Raw genomic sequence first — 25774 nt, forward strand, 5'->3', positions numbered from 1 at the left:
AGAGTAGAGGGCAGACCTGTGGCATTTTAAGAACTGCTCTACAAAAGATGTGAAAGTCCTGCTGGGTACAAAAATCATGGGTTTCTGTCCAAAGCCAGACACAGCAAAAGATTATAGTCTTGGTATTAACACAAAGTGCAGGTCCAAATGGGATTGGATGGCTAGTTTTTTTGCATTTGTGTTAACTACTCACTGTCTTGAACTTATGTTCCACAAGTTTGAGGCAACAGACAACAGCATCAAGGGCTGGTTCAAATTGAGCATACTCAGTTTTTTTATATTATTTCTTTTTGGATATTACTCAGAACTGGTTTAAATTTTAATGGCAAAGTAGACTCTGTTGGCTACATTGTTGTATTTTATGTGGAACAGAAAAATTATGTTGAGAAACAACCTTAAAACGTTTATAGACAATGAATATGCTAATGTGGTTTATAAAGTGGACTACATATACTAAAATTTCACATTACAGGATAAGGGTGGCCATATTCAGTTTTTTTTAATTGACAACAAATCACGCAAAAAGACCAAATAGTGCTCAACAAATGCACCATTTATTCCTGTTTGAGTAATGTTTGCTAAAAACTATAGTGCCCAGCTGTTTTAGGCAACTACTGAACCTTTGAAAAAAAAAAAAGCAAACCCATTGTTGTTTTTGAACTTTTCATGGTCTTTTCTTTCAATAGGAAAAGCATAGAATAAATCAGCCTCTCCTTTAAATTGAATTGAATGAATGAGATTTAATTTCTTGTTTAGGTTGGTTGGCTGAGATTATAGCTTCAGTAAATTTATTGCAAATACATCTAATATTGTAAAGAAAAATTACAACTGTGCAAGTTTTTTTTAAGCCTGTAATGTGCATATTTGTTAATATTCTGGGTTTTAATAAATTGATTAATAGATAGACGTATGGACACATTTGTGTGTTTTACCTGGCTGGGTGATGATGGTTCAGCATGTACTGTTTTGCTCCACTTCTGCAGCTGGCTGATGACCTGCCTCACCCTGTTAGCAGTGTTTTCGGCACACTCCTGCTTCTTTTGTAGAAAAATGGACCTAAAGCTACAGTGAGAACATAAGAGAGAGAACAACCAATGATTTTGGGAAAATTGAATGAGTGTTGTGTTCAAATATTTAGAGCATCCCTCCAACCCTTTTTTTGGCATAACTGTGAATGAGTTTAAATAATTACATTGGAAATTACTTTTCTATCAACCCCACTCCAACAATCATAGGCTCAACTTTTTTTGGAGGAAGAGGACTTTCTTCCTGATTTGTGGCATAAAACAAAATCCAAACAATTCTGAGATGGATTTATGTCCTTATACCTCCATGAACGGTCATTCTGGAATAAATAAAAGTATACAGGAAAGTCTATGTAAAGAAATCTGATTTCCCCTGATAAGTCTACCCTGCTGTTATTTGTGTCTTAACATTAATGTGGTGATGACCAATTGGTTTTAAAACACCTGGTACCTTTAAGTTATCCATGGATCCATGTGATGCATCTTTGATTAAACAATAGGATGATTAATCAGTCTGAGGAATGCATCTTTTCTGTTTTGAAATGAGGAATGTATAAAGTACCTGTCAAGATCTTTAGCAACTGCATCAACAGTCAAAATGACCCCTGTAGGAAGCGTTTCTTGTGTGATGCTCGACTCTCCAGTCTTCTGCAGGTCGTAAACTTTTGCAGCCAACTCTGTCAGCCTGGTATCACAATCCTGAGAGAGACATATATGCTTCTTTGATGATACTGTCTCCTGTGTGAGTGTGTTTAAGATAGGTGTGTGGACAGATGGAAGTATGTATTTCTCCATGAACTTGTTATTCAGGGATAAAGCAACACTTCATATAATCTTTTAACAATACCTGTATTGTGTACCACTGTTGTTTGAGCTGGCTGATATCAGGCAACACATCACGGTTCTCACACAGATTTCCAAAATGTTCAGCCAGGTCTTTCAGGGCTGTCTGTACACACGAGACCTTGTCCTTCACTTGCTGAACTGTCTGGTTGCTGTACTCTGTGAGCAGTGCCAGACTTTCTCTGATGCTACTGTCTAGTGCCCTCTGGTGGTTTTGGAGGTTGCTGACTTGCTGGGAGATGCTGGCCTGGGCCTCGGCTGTGGAACTGGCTATGATATAGTCCTTAAATGTTACAATTTGTAAAAGGTCTATGTCTGTTACTTCTTGTAGCAAAGCCTGAGTGGAGAGAGTGACAGAAACATGTTGTGAGTACAATATAGGTGGCTTAATGTTAGGAAATTGGATGGATTGAATGGATGCATAGTTTTAATGCAGAAGGAATGTGAAATAAAAAGAGCTTGTACATGATTCACCGGGTCAGTTTACTTAATAGACCTCACCTCCAGAGCTGGCACATCAGTGATCAGTCCTGCTGAGCTGTCTTTCTGGGCTTGACAGGCTGACATTCTTTCCTGCAGGGATGTCAATTTATGGTGGCAGTCCTGCAGCAACTGGCTAAAATGTTCCTCATTACACACACCTTCCCCGAGGTGGGAACACACACCCTGTGGACATTTCAGGCACACCAAGCCACAGTCAGAGGGCTTATATATCATTTCACAGACTTATTGTGATTATACTAAATCAGTGATTCCCAACCTTTTCGTCTGACGTTCCCCTACATCCCACCAGATGAGCTTCATTGACCCAACCTGTCATGTTCCATGTGTGTTCATTTAAAACTGGTTTATAATGGATGGTTACACTACATAAAGTGAATATTGTTTGAATGTTTTTTCATACAACAATTTTCAATGTTTATATCGGTTTAGTCAAGTTTGCATTCATTTTGATTGGGAGAAGTTGGATCTTTTAACCATTTATCTGTTACTGTTGGATAATACATTTCAACTTCCTTTTAGCTAATTATTTAACATTTTTATTCATTATTATTCATACATTTATTTTAGCTAACTATTTAAACAGTTTATTATTATTTATTATTATTATTATTATTATTATTATTATTATTATTTACAGCCAACTATTTCAGCTGTTTATACATTATCCAATCAAGATAATTTTTTGGCATTTTCATCTTTATTAGATCGGACAATATAGAGGTGGACAGAAAACAAGGGAAGAGAGAGAGGGGTATGACATGCAAGGTTCTCAGCTGGAATTGAACTGTGGGCATTTAGATAACTATTTCAACTGTTTACTTTTAGCTAACAATTTCAACTGTGCATCCATTATTTCTTGCTGACTTTTTCACCTGTTTATCAATAAATGTTTGGTAAATATTTCTACTGTTTATCCATTACTTTTAGCTAAATATTTTAACTTGCTAATTAGTTTTCATGCAATCTAAATGGCAACACGTGGCTTTATTGTGTTACAACAAAAGGTTACTGTGACAATACATTTACAAAAGATCAGCATCACACCAATGTGTGATCCTATTTGGATGTTTATTTTCCTCTTAAACACAAAAATGTTGATGTTTTTTTTTGTTGTTTTTTTTTTTTAAATCAATCAACAATCTTTCCATGTACTCCCTGGCTACAAATACCCCTGGTTGGGAATGACTCTACTGAACCATGATTATCACTTGAACATCAAGTTTTACCTTTGGCTCCGCCTTCAGTGATGACCAGCAGGTCTCCAGCTCAGCCGAGGAGGAATCTTTCCCGATGGTGTCACTGCTTTGTTCAGCCAGTTCCCTCCTCTGTTCAGCCAGGCTGGTAAGAGTTAATAGCAGAGATTCAGTCTCATTCATGCAATACTACTAAAATTTCACAGTCAGGTCGTAGGGGGAAGAGAGGGAGGGCAGCACTTACCACCCATAAGGGCATACTTGCAAACATCACTACAGCACCATGTACCAAAGGCGAGGAGTATTTCAATTGTACACGGTGTGCTTTCCAGTAAGAGATTTTATATAGATGAGGAGGCAATTCCAACAGTGTTAGAGAAGCAAGTTAAAAGTTTAGGTAGGTGGTATGATGCAGCTCTTAGTGATAAGGAGCAGATCTCGAGGTTGAGTCAGCAGGTAGTGGATGGCATTAAGAGTATAGAGATGTTAGGCCTTCCAGGCAAACTCAAAGATGTGCAAGACCAGCTAGATGCGCATGAGCAGGCTCTCAGGCAAAGTAGCGCCAGTGGATGAGTTGGGAAAGTGTAGAAAGGAAGAATCTTAGCTGGAGGGAAGTGTGGGGCATGGAAGCAGTCAGGATTAGATTCATGCTAGGAGCAACTTATGATGTGCTTCCATCTCCCCAAAATCTTAGAAAATGGATAGGCGAGGACCCAACATGTCCCTTATGTTCAGGTATAGCTTCACTTCGGCATCTTCATAAGTGTCTAGCAGCAGCCATTGAGAGTAAGTGCTTAGAAGTGAACTCACATTATGCAAAAAGGAAACAAGATGGGATTTTGTTTATTCATGGGGGTGAACAAGTGAGGCAGCAAGCAATTTTGAACAGGCTTAATGTAGGGCAGCTAAGGACAGGAAGGGACTGAAAAATGTGGGGGATACCTACTACAGAGCTTGATGATAGGTCAAAACATCATTTACCGTGAATCCTGGGCTTCCATAGAGATGATCATCCAACTTTTGGCACATTTTACTGTGTATTGATAGCTATGGCTTTAAACTGACCCCAGAAAATCAGTAATTCCAAACCAAAGATTTACAGTTCTTCAAATTTATTTGTTTTAACTAAGCTTACGGTTTATGTCTTATCTATAATCACTGAGGAAAAGCCATACACTGGCTCCACTCACCCGTGATGAGGCTGAACTGACTGGAGAAGGTCCCTCCACTGCTCCTCCGTTTTCTGAATGGTTTCCTGAATGTCCTGTTTCAGGTCGTCTCCATCACACAATCTGTGGCCCAGACAAGTTCCAGTAACTCTGAGTTCTTCAAGGCGAGCCTCACCCTCTGCCTTTGCACTTACCACAGCCTGAAATATATTTTTTACAGATTAGTTATTTAACACTTTTCACTGCAAACGCACCAGTCCGTCACTGCACAGACTGAGGAGTATGTTTCTGATTGTCTTTTTTTTTTTTTTTTTTTTTTTAATCTGTGCATACAGATCCGCCATTCCAAAATGTTTTGACATCAACAAATGTAGATGAAAAACGATGGATCTGTGTGACCACACCCTTATATGGCATTACACACTACTGTAACAAGTGTCATTTTAGAACTACAAAATAAAAAATATTAAACTAAACTATTAATTTTGCCAACATCCTAACAGGTATTCGGCTCACATGTGATTCAGACTAAAAGGAGTTAAAGAGTATACGCTCATAGAAAACACCTCTGCTGTGTCTTAAATTCAGAGTGGGTAATGTTTTCTTACTTGAGCACGGTGAAGTCTCTGCTCTACCGGGCTCTGGATACCGAGGTTTTCAGCGAGTGGAGAGTCAGCAGTTTGTCTCAGATCTCTAACCCAGGACTGAGTGGACTTTGCAAGAGTCTCAAACACCTCAGTGTCCCTGCTCAGAGATCTCTGCTTCTCCGTGAAATCACACAGTATGTTGGTTTGAACGTTGTGGCAACGTTCCAGCAGTTTGCTACTCTCTTCCACCAGAGCAGACTGCTGAAGTGTGCTGCTTTGTAAGGATGACACAAGCTGATTGAGGGCCTCTGTCCTCACCCTGCGGGGAAAAACAGGGGCAGCGTTAATGCTCAGTTACACGTTATTCACACTTTTAAATGTTAGTAAAGGGGACTAAAACTGAGCTTCATCTTTGTCAGGGCAAGGTTACCAAGGATATACTAACATGTTAAATACGTAGAGGGAAAAACATGTCACCACCTGCAGCTTCTTCAGGGTGCATAAGAAGAAAACAAAGTATGAAATTCACCTACACTTAATTAACAGTTTCATATTAAAACAACGTGTTTAAGGATGAAGGAGTCTGTGCATCAACCAACTTTGAGAACACGCTTAGTGATATGATGCTGCACCTTATTAAAAGCTTCATCTATAGCAGCGTGCTCCAGACCTTATCTCTCCAAACAGTGTGTTTAATCAGGGTTACATGATTGTATTGTAAAAATATTTAATGCATTTTAAAACTGCTGCCCCCTGCACCATTAATGGAAATAACAAGTGGGATCAATAATAAGTTTTGTCATTAATTATACCTCGATCCACAATTTTCCAGCCTTTTGTGTGACAACAAATGTAGTAAAGAATGAGTCATCTCGAGGGAATAACTATACAACCTCCATCATTCCTGACTCAGTCAAAATCACACCACCAAACTACTGCAGGCTGTTCAAGTGTGCTTGGTTAAACTGTCTGCCCACTGTGGATTTCTTTACTTTATTCCTGAATTCTACAGATTTTAGTTACTGCTTTCTACGACCTTCTGGGTCTAATTGAACATATTTGCATCTTCATTGTTGTTTTATTTTCTCTATCTGTTGGAAAACGTTACTATAATTTAGTGAGAATATCAACTGTAGCTTACTATAAACTAAATATGCAGAATATACTGGCCCAGCACACTGCCTGATGACAGCTCATAAATAAATGTCAAGTCATGGCATCAAGACCTTTGTACAAGATTAGCTTATTTGCACACAGAGCTGGGCAGCATATATCTCAAATCAGAAAACAGTTTACCTTTGTTGAAGTGCTTCCTCTTGCAGGAGACAATGATCCTCCTCCTTCGCTGCTTTTCCCTCAAGGGCTTGCAACCATTGTTCCAAATGCTCGCTCTCCCTTTGCAGCCTACAACACACATACATTATCAATGCAGGCATGCACATGACATGTATATGTACAGTATACCCGATGCACTGTAGATTGAAGTGACATCATAGTGAGAAAACTTGTCCCGCAGTCTTTTTTTTTTTTTTAAATCTACAGAGTTTGAACTGTATGAATCTCTAAGACTGTTTGTACTCAGAACTTGTGTCTATTAAAGTCGAGTTTCAAGGATAAGTCTGATGATATATCTGTATATTTTTCTTATTGTCAACAGGTCCCATGAAAAGACCAAAACCAACAATGAACTGATCCTATTAAGTCTCATATATCTTATTCCTCTGTGCCATAGACCTCCATTGTTGATCAAAAACACATCAATGAGCCACACTGTTGTACTGGCTGACCTGTTCCCTAATAACAAGAAACCGGGCACTGTAGTTTATTTTGAGTCAATCCCAAATGCACTGTCCTGCTGCTGTAAATATTCATTAACACATCAAATCTTCAGCTGAAAATAGCCCCCAACAAATTATTGTCTCCTGTTTGAGTAACATTTGCTAAAAACGACAGTGCTGCTGTCGATAATTATTCTGCCTTTTTATTTCTTTTTTAATTTTTTAAATGCAGGAATACTGTTTTTAAAGTTTTACTTTACTTGCAGCAACTCTCTTATGCCCTTATTGTAATGTGTAAATGAAGCGTTATGTTGGCATGCTACATGACTGAGAAGAGACATGAATCAACATTTCACTACAGGCGTGTGAATCTGTACACATTACATGACAGTTGAATTGAAACATGAACTTGAAACATCTAAGGATGTTGTCTGTGACCTGTTGAGAGCCAGGCTATTCCTCTCAGTCTGTTCTTCCACCTCAGAGAAGAGCTGATGGGTAATTCTGACTTTATCCTGCAGCCGAATCCCGTCCACGGCCAGACTCTGTAGGCTGGGTGAATTCGCTATGGAGGCCATAACATGCAGATCCTCCAGCAGACTCTCTGCCTGCTCATCCTGGGTCTGGAGCTCACAAAATAGATCCTGTAGAGGAAAAGAAGTTACAGTTAGTGATTAGCATTTTAAAGTGTCAGCTATCAATGTCTTTAATTTGGCCACCTCAAACATTTACATGAACACTAACTTTGTTGTAAAACTTTAGAGCCACTACGCGTAGAATTTTTACGTGATTATAGCTTCTCTCAAATTATTTTGATAGTATAGTAAGTATGTTTATTTAAAGTGTAAAATCACACATTTCTCAAGACATTACAAATAAATAGATTGTAACAAATAAAAACAAAATAGAAAAACCCCCAACATTTTTGTTCATACATATGAAACAATTCTGGTGAAAATGGGAGCAGTTTATGTTGCTTTCAGCCATGTGTTGTCTACCACAGTTTTTTGCTACTGCCACAATTTTCAAATTTGACATACAGTTTCGTGACATTAAGATACTCTATCTACAGTTCAGTAGATTCACTTCACTGGCCCAAATAGAACTGATGTCATTAATCTGCTTCAAACAAACCGGCATACTTGTGTGAAATGCAAACTATTTACTAAGCAGCAACTATGCTTCAATAGGACTCAAAAATGGCTGACCTTATATATCCTACCACTAAAGACCACATTAAGGTTTGAAGACTCATTTCAGTGACTTAACTGTTCATGATTTTTGTTTTATAAAAAGGTCTTATTTATTACTAGAAATTGTTTGTATTGTAGAACATTACATATGTTTACTTGGACTATATTATTATTTGTAAAAATTAAAGAAATAAATGCACAAACTGTTGGGTGTGAATCCATTTTATTGAATATGGCTATTTTTCTATGTGTATTGATAGTGGTGGTGTGTTTTTCAGACAGTGTAGCAACTACTCAGCAGACCCTGGCTTGTAAGAGAAACACTTACTAGTTTGGCTAATTTGGTTGTCACAGGGTTTTCACTGTTGGTAACATATGCCACAAAAATGATTTAATGTTTGTACGACAAATGAACGCAACGTCTTTGTTCAGTCACTTACATCTGCTGCAACATCTCATATCTCCTCTCCAGGTTGTTCAGGTAAGAAGAGCCCACATGGTGGCCAAACACCAATTTAAAGGTTCCAGGATGAACCAAGTGATAAGATAGGGAGGGGTGTTTTCTTTTTCTTTTTTTACCTTAAGCAGATGTTTTGGTGCATTTTTTTCTATTTAATGTGTACAACAATTTACAATTAATTCAAGTAAATGCTGTCTTATAATGTAGCTCTTGATGTTGTTGTATATTGTTGTTTTGACAAAGTAATGAGGTAAGTATAGGGACAGCCTCCTCTATGTTGTGGTAGGTGCCAGTAGCAATTTCCATCTGACTCTGCCATCTGACAGGACCACAAGCTGCTGTATGTTTGACTAGAATAATGTTTGCTTTCCTTTGTGTTTCCTCCTTGTTGGTGAAATAAACAGTTGGCACTCAAAATCCAGGTGCTAATTTGTCATCTTAACAAAAGTCATTGAACATTCAAAAGTCCAGATTCCTGCTGCCACTCAATGCTGTGAAAGTATAAAGCTTTAAAGAAAATTCAAAAATCTTATTTATGCGTAACATTTTGAACGTGAGACTTCAACACCAAGATATCAGAAAAAAGGTAAGTCACAACAACAGACACATATTGTAGCAGCCGTAAGTTTAAGCACTCACTTTAAGTTTTGCAAGGACTGTTGCAACATCTGAACCACTGAGAGTGGAGAGGGAGACCTGAATCTTCTGGAGGGAGTTGAAGCATTCAGCCATCCTGGCAGTAATTTGTCTCTTAGCAGCCACCATCTGCTTGTGAATATCCTCAGCTTCAGAAACAAGCTCCTTCAGCTGCTCTATCTTTTTCTTCATTTGGGTCTCGACAACCTAGACAAAACAAAATCAATCAAGAGACCTGTTCTAGCTCCATATGATCAACCACTGACACGATACTGAGGCCCTGTGTATGTGTTTCACTGGCCAGCATGTGAATCTATGCCCACATTTAATCAAAAATGGCAATATGAAATTTGCAATAGTGGAATCATAACAGTTCAGTTAATCTGTTCTGAGCTTCTACACTCTTAACTGTAAACTGACCAACAAAGTGCTACCTAACAGTCTCAAAATTCACAAAGCCAGCCATAATGTACTGTAGCAAGGTGCCCAAACCTGCAAAAATAAGATGTTCACTGCTTCTGTGTTACAAAAAGAAAAAACGGTCTCCTGTCTAAACAGGGTTATACAACTGAAAAGTTGAACTAGACTGAAGTTGAAAATTAAACCAGAACTATATTTTTGTATAGTGTATCCATCCATCCTAGCAGCTTTATTTCAGCCTGAAACACCCACATCCTAAACAGAAAACTAAATCAAAAGCTACATGCTGTACCTGCAGCTCCAGAGGGGGCTCTGCTCTTTGCAGCAGTGCCTGAATCTCAGTAGCTCTTCGGTGGAAACGCTCCATATTCTTTTCTTGGGCCACAATCTCATTCTGGAGACAGTTAGAGGAAGATGATTATTATGAAGATGAACTTCCCATAAGGAGGCCCAGACAGGTCTGAACCTGTGTATTACAGAATGAAACGGGAAGACAGTTTTACCTGCAAGGACCTGATGTCTTCATCTGTCTGAAAGGACGGAGACTGAGCAAATACTGCTAGTTTATTGGCGGTCCAGCTCTCCACCTCTGCTCCCAGCTGGAGGACACCATCCCACAGAGTCAGACCAAGGTGTACGTTCTCAAGGTGGGAATCTGTTCTTTCTGATATCTGCAAGAATTCGAGTTGCAATGAATGCTGGCACTCATCTTACAACACACAACCCAACTCAACATAAGACCTTAGAAATTAGATATTTGCAATGATAACAATCTACTATATGATGCTTTAGTTTACAGTTAGTTTAGTTAATCCTGCTTTAATAACAGTAGGTAAAATGCTGCAGACAATTTTGGCTGCTATGTTAATTGCAAAGTAGCAACCCAAGGATAGCAGTATGTAAGATATTTTGCAAAGAAATAATACAAATATTACTTGCATACTTAGTGACAAAGAATTAACATTCATAAAAATGCTAAATAATAATGCAAAACTAAAACTGTCTGTGACACAAAAATAAAAACATCAAAAATATCAAACAAAAAAACCCCACCAGATCTTTTGATTAATTAAAATATAACATACCACAGAGACAGGAATCAATAAAAGCAAATGTATAAAGTTTTGTAAATAATGGTGAGTTGAAATTTTAAAGTGACTCACATCCAGCCAGCGGTCCATAAGAGCATCCGCTTCACCCTCAAATGGGATGATGGTGCATTCTGAAATGTGACGTAGATGAGTGTGAAGCTGCCTGCAGACACTGCGGACCTCCTCTATGCCGTCCCCAAGGCCATTCAGTTCTGCTTTTGTTTCCTGGACCTGAGGTGCACATACACACAAACCCGCACAATACAAATAAAACATACTCAACCAAACTGTATGTGTCATAATGAAGAACCAGAGCCAAGGATTTACCAGGGACACACAAATGAATTGGTCTATGTTGACTGTACTTCATTAGCAAGTTTGCCAACAACCCAAAACAGGTGTATTCCTTCATCATCTTAATTAAACAGCGTGGTATACCTTAGTGTGCAGTCTCTGCAGGTTGTCTTTCCCCATGTAGGAGGCTTGTTCACTGATGGTGCTTTCTGCCCTCTGCAGTGTCCCACTCAGCTCACCACGAATGCTTTGAAACTTCTTCAGCAGCTCTGTTAGGACATTACACTGCTCCAGCCTGTATGTGATCCATAACACAACACACACACACATCAAACTGAGCAAAGTACCATAAATCAACATAGTTATAAATCGCCCGTTATAAAGGACAGAAGCTGCTCTCTTTACCGCTCAGTTACAGCTTTTGCTGTCTCCTCCCAGACATCCTCCACCTCTCTGGTTTGACTCACATCAGGGATTCGTGATTGTGAAGATGCATCTTGTATGTATTGCAGCTCAGTGAGGTGGGCAGCAAGTCGACTTTCCAGCTCTGTCAAGGCACGTGTCCTGCAGCAGATGAAACAATCATTAGTATACTGAGTCACCCATGGACAGGAGGGGACATAAGAGAGGTGTGAATGGAGGGTACTGACATTCTGAGACAACATCATTTGTTAGGAGTTATTATTGTTTTAGCAAGCATTAGCAAGTCAGGCTATGCTTGGACAATACAATAATGTATAATACAATTGGAGTATTTCCATTTTGATGTTGCAGCTTTGTAAAACATGGCATCTTGAGTTGTAATATTTCCTATATTTGTTGTGTGTATTAGATGTACTGTATAAAAATAATTTTCTTTAACTTTAAAGCTGTGTAGGAGAAGAATTTAAGGCAGAAATCATGATTCATAGGGTTAATATGATTGACTGAACCGTAAACTATATGTTTAAATACAAATATCCCCTTTACCGATCATAATGTTTCATGTTCCATTCTGTGATAATATAGCAAATACCAAAAGGTTTACGCAATCACAGTCAGTTTAGTTACATAATGCAATCTTCATTGATCTGGTGTAGTAAACCCTATCAATCAGGTATTCCAGCCAGGGTACAACAAGCACTAAGAATGATTTGTTTTTGGACCCAGATCAGTGTTGTACCTTTGTTGCAGAGCAGGCAGGGTGGGCTCTTGTAACCCCAACTGCTCAGCTACTCCCCTCATCTCCCTCAGGGCGCCTAACAAGGCAACTGTCCTCTGGACCAAACTCTCCTTCTCTTCTCCCTCTTTCTTAACCTGCCTGCTGCTTCTTCTTCTCTCCCCTTCAGACTTCCATGTTTGAGCCTTGTGCTCTTCCTCCCTTTGTTTCTTTGTATCATTATCTCCTTCCAGCCTACTGCTTTTAGCCTCCAACCCTGACTCCTCTTCCATCCTACTTGGAGAGGGATGCTCCTGGTCCTGTGCTCCCCCCTGCTGTAGTGAATCATCCCCAGTCTTTATCTGACGTATCTCTGTAGGATTCAACTCTTCATTTTTCTTGATTTGCTCCTTTCCCATTGGAAATAGCTCATCTTTTCTCTCCCTTTTCCTGGCTCTCATCAGCTCTTTCTCCACGTCTGCAGCTTGCTGGGACAATGATGTCACCACATCCTGGCACGTCACTGTTGGACCATCCATGGTCAGCGTCATCCCCACTGCCTTTAAAGTGCTGTGAGCACTATCAGATTGTTCCGCAGCAGTCTGCAACTTCTGCTGCATTGCTGCCTGCCAAGAGTGTCTCTCCTGCTCCCAGTCTGCCTCATTTTGCTGTCTGCTGGGGTCCTGGTTTGCCAGCAGGGTTGGGATTTCGGCCTTGACTTCCCTCACTGTGGCCAGGAAGTGATCCAGGGCCTGGGCAGCTGATTGAACCTTCTCCAGCCGCTGTCTGAGCTGCTCGAGATGATGGACACTGTTGTGGAGAGCCTGGCAGAGGGATGAAGGGGATGTGGCGTCCGGCCCTTGTGTTTCCTCTTCAATGCCTCGTTCTGATAGGTTTCTCATTTCAGACTGCAGTCTATCGTCCATCTCCTGGGTAACACAAGAGGGATTAATAATAATGTTTGCATATTTCACTCTCAGTATTAAAGTGTTAAGTGTTTTTAAAAAGCATAGATGTACCTTTAAATCAGATACCAGTCTAGGATCAGCCAAGGTGAAGGAGGAGATGTCCACAGACTCTCTGATGATCAGGTCCAGTTTTTCTGTGATCAGTGCCATCTGATCATCTGCAGACTCCATCAGGTCTGCAGTATTCTCTAGAAATGCCATCCTGACACAAACCAAAGTAAAAGCAACTTTACTTGTTATAAGTAATAATAATAAGTTGTTATTCTGTATAGTACTAAAATATGGTTATTAGCTAACTCCATCTGCTGACAAAGATTACTACTAAATGGACCTTGAAGGGAGATAGTTATTATCCAAGGTCAAGAATACACTTTGAAACGCAACATGGATGAGAAGTCATTTAAGTACTCAAAGAAATTGGAAATGTTAACATCTACAGTTCCATGACAACTGGAAAAACTCCATCTGCTGATGAAGATGATGTGATATGATCAAAAGTGCCCGAATGGCTACTAAATGGACCTTAAGGTGATATGTTTTCAAGGTCGAGAATTAAGTTTGAAACTCATCTAACATTACATTTACAGTCCTTGTGAAATTATATTCTGCAGTGATGTTATTGATGTTTTTCCAAAATAACACTTGATACAATTATGCAACATATCTAAGAGGGTTAATGATTAAAACCAATAACACTATTATTATATGTCCAGGCAATGATGTACTATACCTGTCTGTCAAAAATGATGGGTTTATACTGGTTAATGAGCTTTTTTTGAAAGATCACTAACAAGGATACATGTTATGAATGTGCTTATGCCTTGTGAGTCAATACTTTACATTAATCTCAGAGGTGCACTGTACCTGCTCTGTAGGCACATTTGTTGGCCTCTCCACTGCTGACTCAGCTGCTCCCAGTCTCTTTCCACTTTACCCTTATCTTCCCTGGTCATCAGATGGGACAAGTGGGATAGCTGGGCATACTGGAGCTCAATCTCAAACCATAATGCCTCTGACTCCTGTTTCAAAGTCTGTTGAGGAGAGACACATTCACAAAGAAATCACAGCGATAATTTGATATTGTGAAGTTTGACCTTACGAGCAAATGACTGCTTAACAATTGTTTGGTTTTAGGTTGTAGAAATGCACCAAAATGCAGAGAAGCACAAGTGATACACAGCTTAGTCTGCTATAAGAGCATGATTTGAAAAGGTGAAATTCTAATGGTTTCAAATTTCTGAATTAGAATGTAAAGTGGTGAAGTTGTGCTTCAACTTGCCTGTAGTTGCTTCTTTTGGTTCTGCAGGGTGGAAATGGTGACTTGGTCTGTGATAAACTCCTCTAAATGTTGCTTGTTCTTCTCGAGTTCAGACTGAAATACCAAGCAGGACTTTCTGTACCTACAGTAAAAGATTTACACATTGTTTCAAAATAACATTTTCTGAGGCTAAAAGGCCATGAGAACGGAGCCTGCTGCAAAATCTATGACATCAAGTTCATCTCACTAGTGTCTTTTATTCTTATTTCACTACACTGAAAACAAGGTACATGGCAGACTGTCATGTCTTTAGGGTAATTCTGTTGTTTAATTAAATATTTGTTGAATTTTTTAAATAAAATTGTCATTGTCAAAAGATGCTGCTGATCCAGATGATTTCCTTAAATCCAAATAAATAATAGATTTCAATTCTGGATTATGTTCTACTGTGCTAATCTGTCAGGTCTAAATTGAAACTTTATATAACATGCTGTCAGTTCTTAAAACACACACACGCACACACACACACACACACACACACACACACACAGATATTAAACCACACCTTTCCAGTACTTCCTGTTCTGAGGAGTCCTCTTCCTGTGGTGGGCTGACTGTCTCTGGGATGACGGTCCACTCTGCCTCCTGCTTGGTCTCCACAGTGTTGCCCCTGACAACCGCCTGGGAGATGGGAGAGTCACAGCCCAGTGAAGAAAAGAGGAAAAGATGGAGTGGCGAGCCTATCCAATTAATGAGGATTAGTGCCCTACAGCTGGTGCTGTGTCTTGTACAGGTCAGTCACAGCCAATGAAAATGCTGAGGGATTTTTTCTGACCAGGAAGGCTTAAGGAAAGACAACTTTAAATGCAATTTATAAAGTAAATAAGTTTCACTGAATTAACATGCAACATACACAGTCTAATATAATTTGCTGTATACTACAAGTCACATCATAGCATTTTACTTTGTGTTACCATTTTGTTGGAATGGTAACACAAAACAAAACCTGTCTAATATCAAATTCAAAGCTGCATACGCAAAGTTTCTTTAGGTAAAGAAAACATGAAGAACTGAAGGAAAATGTACACTTTAAGTCAGGTTCCGGCTTGCAGGTAGAAATCAAATAAAGGCGGAAAGTAGCATACTCATAACTTTAACTCAGCATCCTGAAGAGGGCATAATGTGCAGAAACATGGAAGTTTAGGATTTAATATAAAAGACTGCATCCAAGTAATGACTGTAAAGATTTCCCCTTCTTTCTTTGATGTAAAGCATACATGTCATGTCATGTGTCGTATTAGTTTGGATGCAACAGCAAGAGTGTAGAATGCCACATAACTGCCTGTCTGGCCCAAATTATGGACACTGGTGGACAATCATATTAACATAGGAAATCACAAACTATGAAATACAATCCAAAACGTTACTGCAATGTTTACATAAAGGGAGTGGCAATTAAAACGTAAGCATGGAATCTAAACTTCTGTGAATGTGTGTTACATCCAAAGATAAGTGGACTCACCAATTGTCACTGAAACCAGATCCTGACCACAGACTACGAAGAAGCTATTTACATTACATTCTTCAGACTTCAAAAATACATATAGTTGTTTTAAGCTGCAACCTGGAACTCACAAAGTACTAAAATACTTAGTGGAGCTGAAAAAATCTATATAAAAGCACTTATGTGCTCTCTTCATACCTGTATATGAGTTTGGGTTTGCTGCTTGCTCTCTGTGATGTGTAGTAGACGAGCTTTCAGTGGCTGCTCTTTGGCTCGAAGTGAGGACTTTCGATTTTTCCCTGACCCACAGCGTCTACGTTGTGCCAGGTCATCCTCACTCTCTGTTGGGACATCTTGAGTTTGCAGAGGTTGCACTGACACAGCACTACCCACAGGTGAGAGGTCAAGTTGTGGGCTGTCCACGCTTTGTTTCTGTGGGAGATTGTTGCTCTGCTGTGTGTCGGCCGACATGTCTGTCGCTCTCAGCGGGATGTTTCCCCGGAGCTGCCGTCCCCTGCTGAGTTAAGAAATGTTCATTGGGGGAGATCGGGCCAGTCAGTTAGAACTACTCAGGCATCTCATTAAGATTAATAGACTTGAAGGATTACAGAGTGACAATTGTTAATAAATAAGCTGTCTGCTTCAGTTAAACCATTCAATTCACAGTTTATAGACAGTATACACTGAATGAATACACTTCAAGGATAAATTCTAATGCAAAATTCTGTTGTATTTCTGTCCAGCTTTAGCCAATTAGAATAAAATTTCCTTAAACTAAAATCTAATATTCTTCCTAATGTTTAATGTGCTACCTCCCAATAAGTGGGTTTAGCATGGCCATAATACACACACAACTTGTCAACACTTACAGCACTAGGGATGGACTTTATGAGAGCAAAGTCAAGGACTTTTGAATGATTACAAGGCCCTGTTTGGTGAAAATAACTTGACTTGACTGAGCTACCACATTTTTCAAAATATGACAAGAGGCTTCTTTACCCATGATTATCTCGAGTGAGGAAAGGTTTGTAAAAGTATTCATTGTAAAACCATTGCTTTATCAACACAAATATCCATTATGTAGTTTTCTTCAGGGTGTGTAAAGTTAATCTTTTGACTTGTAATGGTCCAGACAGTTACGGTACAAATATGGGTTCTATGAAAAACTAATACTTTTCAGGTTATTTTTCTCAAAGCCACAGACTTAATAATAAATTACATTGCTTATCAGAGCCCTGGATACACTTGAGATTCAGTTATAACACAAATCCAAATGAGACATGCAAAAAAATACATCTAAGAGATGGCAGATCTTATCATTTCCTTCCCTACCTAGTTATGTTAAATATATTACACCTCATGATGCCTCTCCTTAGCATGATCTTACCAGTCAGATGGGAACATTGTGTCACTGGGTTGTGTTTCCCTTGCTTCATCTGACTCCCTCAGTTGGTCTGTTGCTAGGCAGGAGGATTTTCTTGGTGTTAGTGTTTCACACATCTCTTCAAGTGATTCAACCTCTTCCTCGACAGATGCAGCTCCATCCATGACGGCCTGGGAGGAATGTGAACTTCTGAGAAACTGAAGTATCTTTCTTTCTGGCTGTCAGATCTTTTGCCAAAATCATACAGTTTGCCAGCACAATCAGTGTTAATGCCATGTTACGGAGTTATGCAAATACCTGTTTCTGCAGCAAAGAGTCAAGGTCAGTCTGGTCAGTGGCTTCATGCAGAGCGTTAGTTTGTGTTTCACTTTGAACAACAGAAAATGACTGCTTTCCATCTCTGATCTTAGCCCATAAGATGGGAACAAAGGTGGCCATTTCTCTGCGTACATCCTATGTGTGACACAAACAATGTTTATTGTTATCAAAATTTGTAAGAAAAATGTAAGTGGTGCTGTTAGAGCTAAGGGGAACCAGTAAAGTACTGAATTAATCGGGCTCTTCAGTTATGAATGTGTGCTAGAGTAAACTTCTATGCTAAGCTAAGCTAACTCTCTCCCGGATGAGTTTAAAGTTTAACAGGTATCAATCTCAAGAACACGGATAAGCGTATTTCCCAAAATATCCAACTACTCCTTTAAAAAACATTTAAAAACAGATTCACCATCAGAATTTATCTTCTTCCACTGTGTATAAATGTAATTTTTATCATGATTATGGTCATGCAGCCTATGTCTGGACTTTGACGAAGCAAAAGAATTCTTATCACCTCATAACATCATAACAACAGAAATGTATGGATTAATGCCAGAGCCAGTTACATCTGACCACTGATCTGGCCAAATTACATTTTCCTACTAAGCTTTACTCAGTGGAATCAATATATTATATTTATATATTATATTATATATATTTTTTAGGTATTGATTGTATTAAAACAATAAAGCCCAGTAAACTTTAGGTGTGCTTTTAAATTCCTTAGTACAGTAATGTATGGTTAAAGCTGTTAGACTGGGTTTAACCCTGTGAACTGTTAAACCTTTCTTTATGATAGAAGAGGCTCATCCCTTTCTAGTGGGTGCAACAGTCTTCTGTGTCTGTCCCTGTCATACCTCCCACTGCTTTCTGACTGAGTCATAGAGGAGCATCAAATCCTGGAGTTGGGGCCCAGTGCAAAAGGCCCCATAACCCTCCACTGCATCCAGGAACTCTTTGAGGATGGCAGGCTGCAGAATCTTTAAAGCTCTCTGCACAGAAAGACATAAAGCTGGACAAATATACACAGACAAAACTGGCAGCTATGCAAAGCAAAACACCACAGACCTTTAAAGAATGTGTCCTAATTCTGAAATGAAATAAAATTTTGAGTTTCTAAGGTCTGGATGTTGTAGCACGAAAAGCATTTTCTCTATTTTAAGCAATTGATCAGCAACAAGTGGGTAGAAAGCTGGCTTTACAGTCACTTTGAAATGTCTCATACTTATTAGCAAGTGCAAAAGTGTATTTTTGGTGAATGATTAAAAAAGTCTGAAAGTAAAGACTTTTCTTTCAGATATTTAATAAAAGTTAAAATGAATTAAAGTAAATCGCTTTAAATCAATATTCATTCATTTAGTTTTGTTGAAGGATTTTTCACAAATACTATTTAATATACTTTTTTCGACAGTTACAAAAAATCAGTTAGGGTTGGTGTTGGTGTTTTCCATCATTTAATATTTAAAACTGTACCTGTTTCCTCTTGGCTTGTGACTCTGAAATCTCTTTGCCACCAAATAACTTGATGGCTTGCTGGATGCGTCCTTGCAGATGAAACCTGGCCTTCTCCAGTCTACTCCTCGCCATTGACTGGGCCTTCGAATGAACTTCACTGTGGACCATAACCGGTGGCTGTGGAGATGTTTTATTACTCTGTAGAGTGTTTGGTTGCTGTCTTACTCTGGGTTTCGATGTGTGAGTTTGTGAGGGGGATGAGCTTTCCTTTTCCTCTGGTACTGGACTTTTTGGGTACTTTGGTCCAACAGGAGCTTGGGTCAGAGCAGTTAGACTCAGACTTGAAGTTTGAGCATGGGATTTTGAAAATTCAGCTCCTTTTACAGTTTGAGCAAGAGGTTCCCTCAAAGGCTGAGGCAGCATTTGGATTTGGACATGGGGTATAACAATGGTTGGTTCATCCTGTGTGTTCATGTGCTGCTTTTTAGGCCAACCCTGGAGACCTCTTGTCCTGGATTGAGGCGTCTGAGATGGAATCTCAGGTGAAACCTGATTTGGGACCTGGGTTTGCAGCACAAAATTCCCAATCTGATCTACATGTTTGGTTCTGGCCACAACAAATAACCCTGCCTCTGACTGCCTCTGTGTCTGATGGGCTGTTTCAACATGCTGCAGAAACCCAGGGGAACTAAACATTCCAAGAATCTCCTAAAAAAAATGAAACATTCACAAATCACATCATCTCATACAAAAATGAGTTACTGTTGAAGAAGAGCTGAAAAAAGTTGATTTGACTCACTTGGCAGTGGGAGACTGCCTCTGAGATCCGGTCCTGCATGTCAGAGGTACTGAGGTGCAGCAGAGGAGAGGTTTTCTGTACTCGTGCCACAAGGTCCTGCAGATCCTGTCCCTCAGTTACAACCTGGTTCTCCAGCTGCAATCCTCGAGAGATCAGCACCTGAAAGGATTATATAGCAGCTACTGTGTTATCTGGTTTGTATGGTTTAATTTTAAGGACCTAAACCAAACATTAGCATAGACTGACAACTTCACAGGACACATTTATGCTTTATATTTGCCCTTAATTCACTCCAAAGGCACGCTTGAGTGGCCTCGACCCAAATCACTCGAACCCAGTTTTAGCACTATTTCAGTGTGGGTATATGGAAGAGATGCCTCTTTTTCATTATTTCCCCTGGCCCATACAGAGCCTGTGCACACCACAAGTTTAGCAACATAGTCAACTGAAAATTCCTGGAAAAAGGTGTCACACTACTACAGTACCCACACAATTTACAAGTAATCACTGGGAAACACAGTGTAAAAACACAACAACAATGAACACACAAGATCAAACATGGGGACAAAAGAAAGTGAAAAACCATGAGGGTCATAAACATTCCCACAATCTGGGACCTCTTTCACCAAATTTGCATCACGCAAGCTGCAATTTGCAACATGACATAATTTGCTAATTTTGACATGCTTCACTAATCAAAACAAACACTATACTTTAGATCCATGAATGGCCATGCGAGAGACCTGTATTCTCTAAAATTGATCTGCAATTATTGAGCGACAGTCATTTGTGAATTGTAACGCTGCCATCATTTGCGATCTGCATGTTAACAAAACATTTTGTGAAAAGGGCTCCAGGATCATTTGTGATGACTTTATTATAAAAAAGAAAATAATGTCTATTTAGAAGATGCACAAAGTTTTGGTTTGCTGACTTTGGCCATAGGTTCCAAAGCAGAGCGTCCTCTGTGCTTTTTCTCCTTTAGGTGCTGGTGGCAGTCCAGGGCCTCTGTGCTCCAGTGGTCAAGCTCAGCCAGACGGCCCTCCAGCCTGGACGCAGCCCGCTGTAGCTCTCCACAGGTCCTCTCTGCTTCAGCAAGCATCTGTTGTACAGATACAAGCAATTAGGACTGAACCCAATCCTTAGTTTGTCATACTGCAACACAAGATAGCAGCACTATGTACACAGAATAATATATCAATAACAAATCTTATGAAGATGTTGTAATTGTAACAATGGTAACAACTGTAGTGTTTTCTCTTACTAGTCTTATATAAAAATTGGACATCACTGGATGTATGTTCACCTGTGCACTGGTTTAAGAAAGTTCAGCTTCAGAATGGGTTTAGTCAAAATGAGGAAGGAATGAGGCCTGCTGAAATGCATCACAGTTAGTCAGAGAATTTTTGAGTACCTGTGGGAGGGTTTGCTGGAGGTTCTCTATGTGGCTTGTTTGAAAGTCTGGGGATGAACTGAGAGATGAAAGGTCCACCTCAGCCATCTTTTTACTCAGTAGCTGAGAAAAAGAAAGTACATGAAGTAAAAAAGAGAGACTATCTAAGGCATGGAAAGATTTCAAAATCATGTCTATATTTTACTGCTGATTTTTATCTACCCATCCATCCATTCATTTGCCAACCTGTAGCTTCTGTCTGTTAGCCTTCAGTGGGACTGAGGCCACCTCCAGTGGCTGCCTCAGTAGCCAGCTTGCCTCCTGGGTCAGTGAATTCACCATTTGAAGACACAGCGGATGGACACTGGGCTCCGATGATACTTCCTAAGAAAGACATGTCTCATGACTAGCAAACATTATTGATGTCTGTATGTCCTATTATTCCTATGTTTTAGTTACCTTTTGTGACACATTTTGTTTTTTCACATTTAAAATAAAATAAACACTGGAAGAAAACTATAACACTATTTAAATAGATCTTGGTGTTAACATTTTGAGATTGACTCTGTAAATAATGAACATTTAAAATCCTTAGTATTCATTTAATCTTAACTGCATTCTTCATGTAAAGTCTGTGCCACTGTGGAAAGAGCAGTGAGAAAATGCATACTTACAAACATTGTCCTCTTCATGCATTCAGCCCACTGCATGTTGACCTTGCTGAGTTGCTCGGCCAGAGCGAGGCTGATTGAAGATTCTGTCACTTCAATGAGCAAATTTCCCACCTCATTTAACTTAGCCTGACATGATGTCCACTCACTCATTTCCTACAGTAACCAAACCAAAAGATGAGGTGAATCTAAAGCTTCTCTCCTGCAACCCCAAATGGTTCATTTTTAAATTAAACATTGGTTATTGCAGCTTTCAAACACTGGCCTTTATAGAGAGAGTCATAAAGGAATCTTTTTGAATTTTCCATTGACAAAATTCTAGACAAACAGGCTGAGTTTACCTGCGTCCCCACAGCAGGAGTCTGCGAATGTATCTTCTGTGCCAGCCACGTCTGAAGAGAAGTAAGGCAGTTGCTGTAAGTCTCCCACGCAGACACCACTCTCTCCATTGTCCCTCTCACAGCCGTCACAGCCTGTGTGACCAATTCAGCTTCTCTTTCTGCTTCCTTCACCTGACGAGTAACAAGCTGGCAATCTTGACCTGGGGAGTGAAGAGTGTGTAAAGTCTTGCCTTTTAAAAATTATAAAATCACGACATAACAAAGATTAAGCTAGAATTTTGTGCTAAGAGAACTCTTATCACAGACAAACATTTAGTTCATACCTAGCGCTGCCTTGCTGGTGTAAGCATTCGCCTTCTCCTTCAGGTTTTGGAGAGCGTCCATCACAATCAAAAGCTGGCCTTGGCGCTCCACTGTTTCCTAGACAACAAACCAACAAGAGTCATCACTTTTGATGTTTTTTCAGGAAGCATAATTTAGATTTTAGATTTAAAAACTGTTAACTTTTTTTAATCTAAAGCCAAGAGTATAACATTTTTTTTCCTTAATCCTTTACAAGTTAGTTTGACAATATGCCATTCCCTGTTATCTCACAATGATGTTGCTCACATTAGTATGTTGTTGGAACTGGTTTTATGTCCTCCTCTTTCATATACTTACATGCCAGTCCTGCAGAAGCACATGTACTGTATCCTGGGAACTGTAGGGAGCTTTCCAGGTCAGAAGCTTAGCATTGATGCGGCCCAGGAGATCCAGTACAGTATGACGGGATTCCTGGTATTCCAACTTGATCCCCTGATATTTGGCTGTGACTCGGATATTGGTTAAACTGTTTTCAAATAAATTAATTTATTGTGATCAAACTGCAGATACTTTTAATACAAGGGACTTAAAAGATGTATGGCTTTAAATGACCATATTGGAATATTGATTATAATTAGAATTCAGTAATTACGTACCGTCTTTTTATCTCATCAAACTTTTCAAGAGGCACCACTACGTTCCCTGACTCATCCATGTTGTGATAGGTGTCAAGGATATTGACGTGGTGGCTCATCTCCTTTATTAAAGTCTGAAAAAAACAGCAAGTCTCAAAATATTGTTATGCTGCCTGTTCATATATAGGTCTGCCCTATTAATGTCCCATGGCCTATATGTCGTTTCAGAGTTGTTTCAGAATACTAACAAATTGTACATTTTTGATTTTTGAGAACAGGAAAGATCAAATTTGTTCTGCAGCTTCAAAATAAAAAATAACCTTTAATGTGTCTTGCTGAGCTCTTGCTTCTTTAGCAGCATCTGCATGATCTTTCACTCCTCTTCCATCTTCTGTTAGCGCTGCTTCCGCACGCTGCAGCCACACAACAACTGAGTCCAGAGGAGGAGGAAAACTCGAGTCCAGGTCTGCTTTACGTCTCTGCAGCTGAGGAACGACACACACATATACAACCTAGTATAAGCACAAAACCTGGTAAAGCTGTCTAATGAAGCATTTCTCATTGATCTGGAGAGAGACAAAGGACGTGAATCAACAAGACTAAAAGCAACCTTAGGAGCAAACACTTGTCCCATGTTTCTCACTAATTCCATATTGCATAATAAAAAAAAAATGCCCTCACAAATTTCATGAATACCAAAAACATGTTAAAAAAATAAATAAATGAAACACAGCAAAGGATGCAATAAGGGAGCAGGACAAGAGTGACTAAAACCCTTCAGGGCAGAATGTGACCCTGCTGCTGTTTTTCCACAGTGGATTTCCTCACCTCCTCTTCCAGATGATCCCACGCTGTCCTGAGAGCACACTGCTCTTGGCTCAGCTCAGGACAGCGTCTTATGGCAGCAAGGAGGGTCATCACTGGTCTCCTTTGCTCAGTGAAGGAGTCAGCGAGGTTCTGAAACACCTGATGAACCAAACACAGTAACAACTTTTAATCGCTGTACAACAATACAAAATAATACACACCAATGAATGTTTTCTTCTTTCAGCCCTTGTGCTTTGCCTTACCTGATATTTTTCTGCAAAGCTCGATTTCTCTGCAGCCGTCCATGCCTCTGACAGTTCCTGGTAGGCTTGCTGTAGCCAGCAAGTCACCTCTAGTGCTCGCTCACTTGGAGAGACCTAAATTTTGAAATTTGAAACTGTCAATAACTACACTTTGAAAAACTATTCTAGAGCTGCATAATCAGCATAACAGTTAACCTCAATTATGTTTCAGCTTTATGAGAACAATGATTTTTGATCCCTGGAAACAGCAGCGGAAAACCATTTTTCAAATTTAGAAAAGTCCTCTGCAGGAAGAGCCATGCATCTTATAAACATCAATCACATGCAGCTGAATTGTTTGTGAATAAAATTTTCATCATTAATGCAAATTACAAAGTGAGTGAAAGACATAAAAATTGACAAATATTAACTGAAGGACTTCTCTGCTTTGTGTATAGTACCTGATGTAAGGGTGAAACAGCAATTGCTGGAGTGAAGTGAGCAGGCAAGTTCACAGGTGAGAGAAAAGTGGGCTGGACCAGAGGAAACAGCTACACCACCGCCACCAAATGAGAACAGGGAAAATAATTAACACCCCTCAGTTTCATGCAGGAGATTGTGGGTTCAAGCTCGAAACATGGAAGGGAAGCAGTAGGGCCAGAGAAACAGTAGTAATATTTCTCTGCAGTTACTTAAGTTTAAACTTTCAAGGGGCGAGATGTAGATTTTACTGAAAGCAATGCTCTCCGTTCTGCAGTAAAGTCTTTAGAAGGTGTGAAAGTCAATGTGAACTGCGATTAAAAATATTGACTCGATTGCCTACCTGCAGATGGTCATCAGGTGCTGGCATGTCATTGGAGTACTGCAGAAACTGGGCCACATAAGTCATAATGGACTTCTCATCTGGGTCTTTAACATCAACATCTGAGATGCAGGTAAATACACAGAAAGGTTTTATTGTTGATCAGTGTGGCAGCAACTCACCCCCAGTGTCATTTTAAATGATGTTGTCATAAATGACATTAAGCACAACTAGTTTTAAGTGTGTTGCTCAAGAATGTAATATATTAGCACTTAATGAAAAATAATACACTTATTTTTCTTAGTGCTTCCTATGAGCAGAGTCAGTTTACTTATTCTAACTATTACATTGCACCTTCTCCCATGTACAAAATCAAGGTGACACAGTTATGTCTGTGGTAAAATGGGTGAAAAAGCAATATTCATTGAAAATACCCTGTCATAACTACCATAGCCAAAAAAAAATATTTCAAAAAAGTCAAGTAACCATCATAATAATCTTTGGGAACAATTGATTGATTGATTGATTGGTATTAGTAATTTGTTTTGCTACTGTGAAACACTATT

General features: G+C 39.4%; 1 protein-coding gene across 2 annotated transcripts in view; it reads right to left on the reverse strand.

Moving 5' to 3' along the window:
- LOC122862594 (nesprin-2) overlaps positions 1–25774 on the reverse strand; it is a 94334-nt gene that overhangs the window by 61287 nt on the left and 7273 nt on the right. Inside the window, exons 9-47 of one of the 2 annotated variants that reach the window (XM_044168033.1) lie at positions 25230–25330; positions 24868–24957; positions 24428–24541; positions 24186–24323; positions 23678–23842; positions 23379–23491; positions 23080–23248; positions 22743–22839; positions 22420–22619; positions 22082–22234; positions 21654–21791; positions 21429–21530; positions 20949–21116; positions 20015–20173; positions 19234–19923; positions 18618–18752; positions 17743–17898; positions 17449–17615; positions 16260–16578; positions 15123–15238; positions 14579–14699; positions 14164–14330; positions 13351–13501; positions 12356–13260; positions 11599–11757; positions 11338–11488; positions 10972–11130; positions 10312–10479; positions 10101–10202; positions 9392–9595; positions 7538–7743; positions 6618–6725; positions 5343–5640; positions 4756–4934; positions 3599–3710; positions 2370–2534; positions 1873–2205; positions 1588–1724; positions 933–1062 (exon numbers count right to left, since the gene is read on the reverse strand). In XM_044168033.1, coding sequence (XP_044023968.1) covers positions 933–1062; positions 1588–1724; positions 1873–2205; positions 2370–2534; positions 3599–3710; positions 4756–4934; positions 5343–5640; positions 6618–6725; positions 7538–7743; positions 9392–9595; positions 10101–10202; positions 10312–10479; positions 10972–11130; positions 11338–11488; positions 11599–11757; positions 12356–13260; positions 13351–13501; positions 14164–14330; positions 14579–14699; positions 15123–15238; positions 16260–16578; positions 17449–17615; positions 17743–17898; positions 18618–18752; positions 19234–19923; positions 20015–20173; positions 20949–21116; positions 21429–21530; positions 21654–21791; positions 22082–22234; positions 22420–22619; positions 22743–22839; positions 23080–23248; positions 23379–23491; positions 23678–23842; positions 24186–24323; positions 24428–24541; positions 24868–24957; positions 25230–25330 — 7445 coding nt within the window. The remainder of the gene's footprint in view (positions 1–932; positions 1063–1587; positions 1725–1872; positions 2206–2369; positions 2535–3598; positions 3711–4755; positions 4935–5342; positions 5641–6617; positions 6726–7537; positions 7744–9391; positions 9596–10100; positions 10203–10311; positions 10480–10971; positions 11131–11337; positions 11489–11598; positions 11758–12355; positions 13261–13350; positions 13502–14163; positions 14331–14578; positions 14700–15122; positions 15239–16259; positions 16579–17448; positions 17616–17742; positions 17899–18617; positions 18753–19233; positions 19924–20014; positions 20174–20948; positions 21117–21428; positions 21531–21653; positions 21792–22081; positions 22235–22419; positions 22620–22742; positions 22840–23079; positions 23249–23378; positions 23492–23677; positions 23843–24185; positions 24324–24427; positions 24542–24867; positions 24958–25229; positions 25331–25774) is intronic. The other variant, XM_044168034.1, reaches the window with a different exon arrangement.

The sequence above is a fragment of the Siniperca chuatsi genome, linkage group LG16 (genome assembly GCF_020085105.1).
Source record: "Siniperca chuatsi isolate FFG_IHB_CAS linkage group LG16, ASM2008510v1, whole genome shotgun sequence".
NCBI classification, from domain to species: Eukaryota; Metazoa; Chordata; class Actinopteri; order Centrarchiformes; family Sinipercidae; genus Siniperca; species Siniperca chuatsi.